This window comes from Mustelus asterias, unplaced genomic scaffold (genome assembly GCF_964213995.1).
Source record: "Mustelus asterias unplaced genomic scaffold, sMusAst1.hap1.1 HAP1_SCAFFOLD_2234, whole genome shotgun sequence".
Lineage (NCBI taxonomy): Eukaryota > Metazoa > Chordata > Chondrichthyes > Carcharhiniformes > Triakidae > Mustelus > Mustelus asterias.
Window position 1 is genome coordinate 57,568 of NW_027592179.1, and position 2,845 is coordinate 60,412.

Here is a 2,845-nt window from a genome sequence, read left to right on the forward strand (position 1 = left end):
AGACAGACAGAGGGAGAGACAGAGAGAGAGAGACAGATAGAGAGAGAGAGACAGAGAGAGAGAGAGGGACAGAGAGAGAGAGAGAGAGACAGACGGAGAGAGAGAGAGAGAGACAGAGAGAGAGAGAGAGAGAGGGAGAGACAGAGAGAGATAGAGAGAGACAGAGAGAGAGAGAGACAGACAGAGAGAGAGAGAGAGACTGAGAGAGAGACAGAGAGAGAGAGACAGAGAGAGAGACAGAGACAGACAGAGACAGACAGAGAGGGAGAGAGAGAGACAGAGGGAGGGGGTGATGGAGGGTTCCTATTACCAGGAGATGTTTGTGAATGAGAGTGATTATTTTTACAATGACACTGCTTGCCCGCTCTGGGAATGGGAGGTTTCCTTTGCTCTGATCCCGGTGATTTACCTGCTGGTGTTTGTTTTGGGCCTGTTGGGGAACGGGACGGTTCTCTGGGCATCCTGGCATTCGGGAGGAGTTCGCCGCAAATCCGCTGACGCTTTCATCGCCCACTTGGCGCTGGCTGACTTGGCCTTCGTGCTGACCCTGCCTCTGTGGGCGGCCTACACAGCGCGGGGTTACCGCTGGCCCTTTGGGATCGCCCTGTGCAAACTCAGCAGCTATCTGGTGCTTCTCGATATGTACAGCAGCGTCTTCTGCCTGACCTGCCTGAGTGTGGATCGTTACCAGGCCATCGTGCGGAGCTCCACGGCGGGGCCTACCCAGGGAGGCCGCAAACGGAGCCTGTGGCTGGTGGCGGTGTGGGCCTCCTCCGGCCTGCTGGCTCTCCCCGCCCTGGCCTTCCGGGGGACGCTGGAGATGGCGGGGGAAGGCGGGGAGGACCACACGGTCTGCGACATGGACCTCTCGGCGCTGGGCCTGGACGAGGAGCTGGAGACGGTCTGGCTCGCGGCCTTTGGCCTTTCCTCCACCGCCCTGGGCTTCGTCCTGCCGTTTGTCGTCATGGCGACCTGCTACGGGCTGATCGGGGGCGCCCTGGCCAGCCATTTCCAACGGCGGGAGGGCCAACGGCGACGCAGGCTCCTGTCGGTCATCCTCACCCTGGTGCTGACCTTCGGCCTGTGCTGGCTGCCCTTCCACCTGGTGAAGACCCTCCACACCCTGGACTCTCTGGACATCCTGAGGCTGCCCTGCCCACTGCAGGCCTTGGCCTACGTCTGCCACCCCTACACCACCTGCCTGGCCTATGTCAACAGCTGCCTCAACCCTGTGCTCTACGCCTGGCTGGACCCCGACTTCCGACGCCGCTGCCTACGCCTCATCCGCTGCCGATGGCTTGCCCGCTCTCCTGAGGCCTCTGCCACTGCCAGTGAGGCCCACACCCGCTGTGAGGCCCACACCCGCTGTGAGGCCCACACCCGCTGCGAGGCCCACACCCGCTGCGAGGCCCACACCCCCTGCGAGGCCCACACCCCCTGCGAGGCCCACATCCCCTGCCAGGCCCACATCCCCTGCCAGGCCCACATCCCCTGCCAGGCCCACTCCCGCTGCCAGGCCCACTCCTCCAAGGCCTGATTGCAGGTGAGGGGGAGGGGAAGGGAGGAGGAGGGGGGAGAGGAGGGGGGGAGAGGAGGAGGGAGGGGGGACATTGGAAGGAGCAGCTGAATTGAGGGAAACATCCAAACTTCGAAAGTAGAAGCAGTAAGAGGCCATTCGGCCCATCGGGCCTGCTCCACCGCTCATTATCATCATCAAATTCATCCGTTTTATCAATGGATTTCTTTCTTAGTGTCAGAAGTCGGCTTACATTAACACTGCAATGAAGTTACTGTGACAATCCCCTAGTCACCACACTCTGGCTCCTGTTCGGGTCACACTGAGGGAGAATTTATCACGGCCAACGCACCCTAACCAGCACGTCTTTCAGACTGTGGGAGGAAACCGGAGCACCCGGAGGAAACCCACGCAGACACGGGGAGAACGTGCAGACTCCGCACAGACAGTGACCCGAGCCGGGAATCGAACCGGGGGTCCCTGGTGCTGTGAGGCAGCAGCGCTAACCAATATCCATTCCCCCCCTTCCCCCCATATCCCTCGATCGCTTTAGCCCCAAGAGCGATATCTAATTTCTTCCTGAAATCAGACAATGTTCTGGCCTTATCTGGAGAATTAGAGAGGTGTTGTTCCAATTGTACAGGGAGTTGGTGAGGCCACATCTGCAATATTGTGTCCGCAGCTTTAGTCTCCTTCTTTGATTTGACTTATTATTGCCACATGTATTGGGATAGAGTGAAAAGTATTGTTTCTTGCGCACTGTACAGACAAAGCATACCGTTCATAGAGAAGGAAAGGAGAGGGTGCAGAATGTAGTGTTACAGTCATAGCTCGGGTGTAGAGAAAGATCAACTTAATGCGAGGTCGGTCCATTCAAAAGTCTGACAGCAGCAGGGAAGAAGCTGTTCTTGAGTCGGTCGGTACGTGACCTCAGACTTTTGTATCTTTTCCCCGACGGAAGAAGGTGGAAGAGAGAATGTCCGGGGTGCGTGGGGTCCTTGATTATGCTGGCTGCTTTTCCTGAGGCAGCAGGAAGTGTAGACAGAGTCAATGGATTTGAGGAAGGGTGTGATGGCATTGGAGGCAGTTCAGAGGAGGTTCACCAGATTGATTCCGGGGATGAAAGGGTTGACGTATGAGGAGAGATTAAACAGTTTGGGTTGTACTCGCTGGAGTTTAGGAGGATGAGAGGGGATCTGATCGAGGTATATAAAATTTTAAAAGGGATTGATAGAGTTGACGTAGACCGAATGTTTTCCCTTGTGGGACAGTCTCGAACACGAGGTCACAGGTATAGGTTGAGAGGCGGTAGATTTAAAATTGAGATGA

The 2,845-nt window shown here is 56.9% G+C and overlaps 1 protein-coding gene across 1 annotated transcript; it reads left to right on the plus strand.

The window, feature by feature from the left end:
• Nucleotides 1–292: 292 nt before the first annotated feature.
• On the plus strand, nucleotides 293–1,537 carry LOC144489490 (apelin receptor B-like). Its single transcript, XM_078207351.1, has one exon. The coding sequence runs from the start codon at nucleotides 293–295 to the stop codon at nucleotides 1,535–1,537; it is 1,245 nt and encodes a 414-aa protein (XP_078063477.1).
• Nucleotides 1,538–2,845: the final 1,308 nt, after the last annotated feature.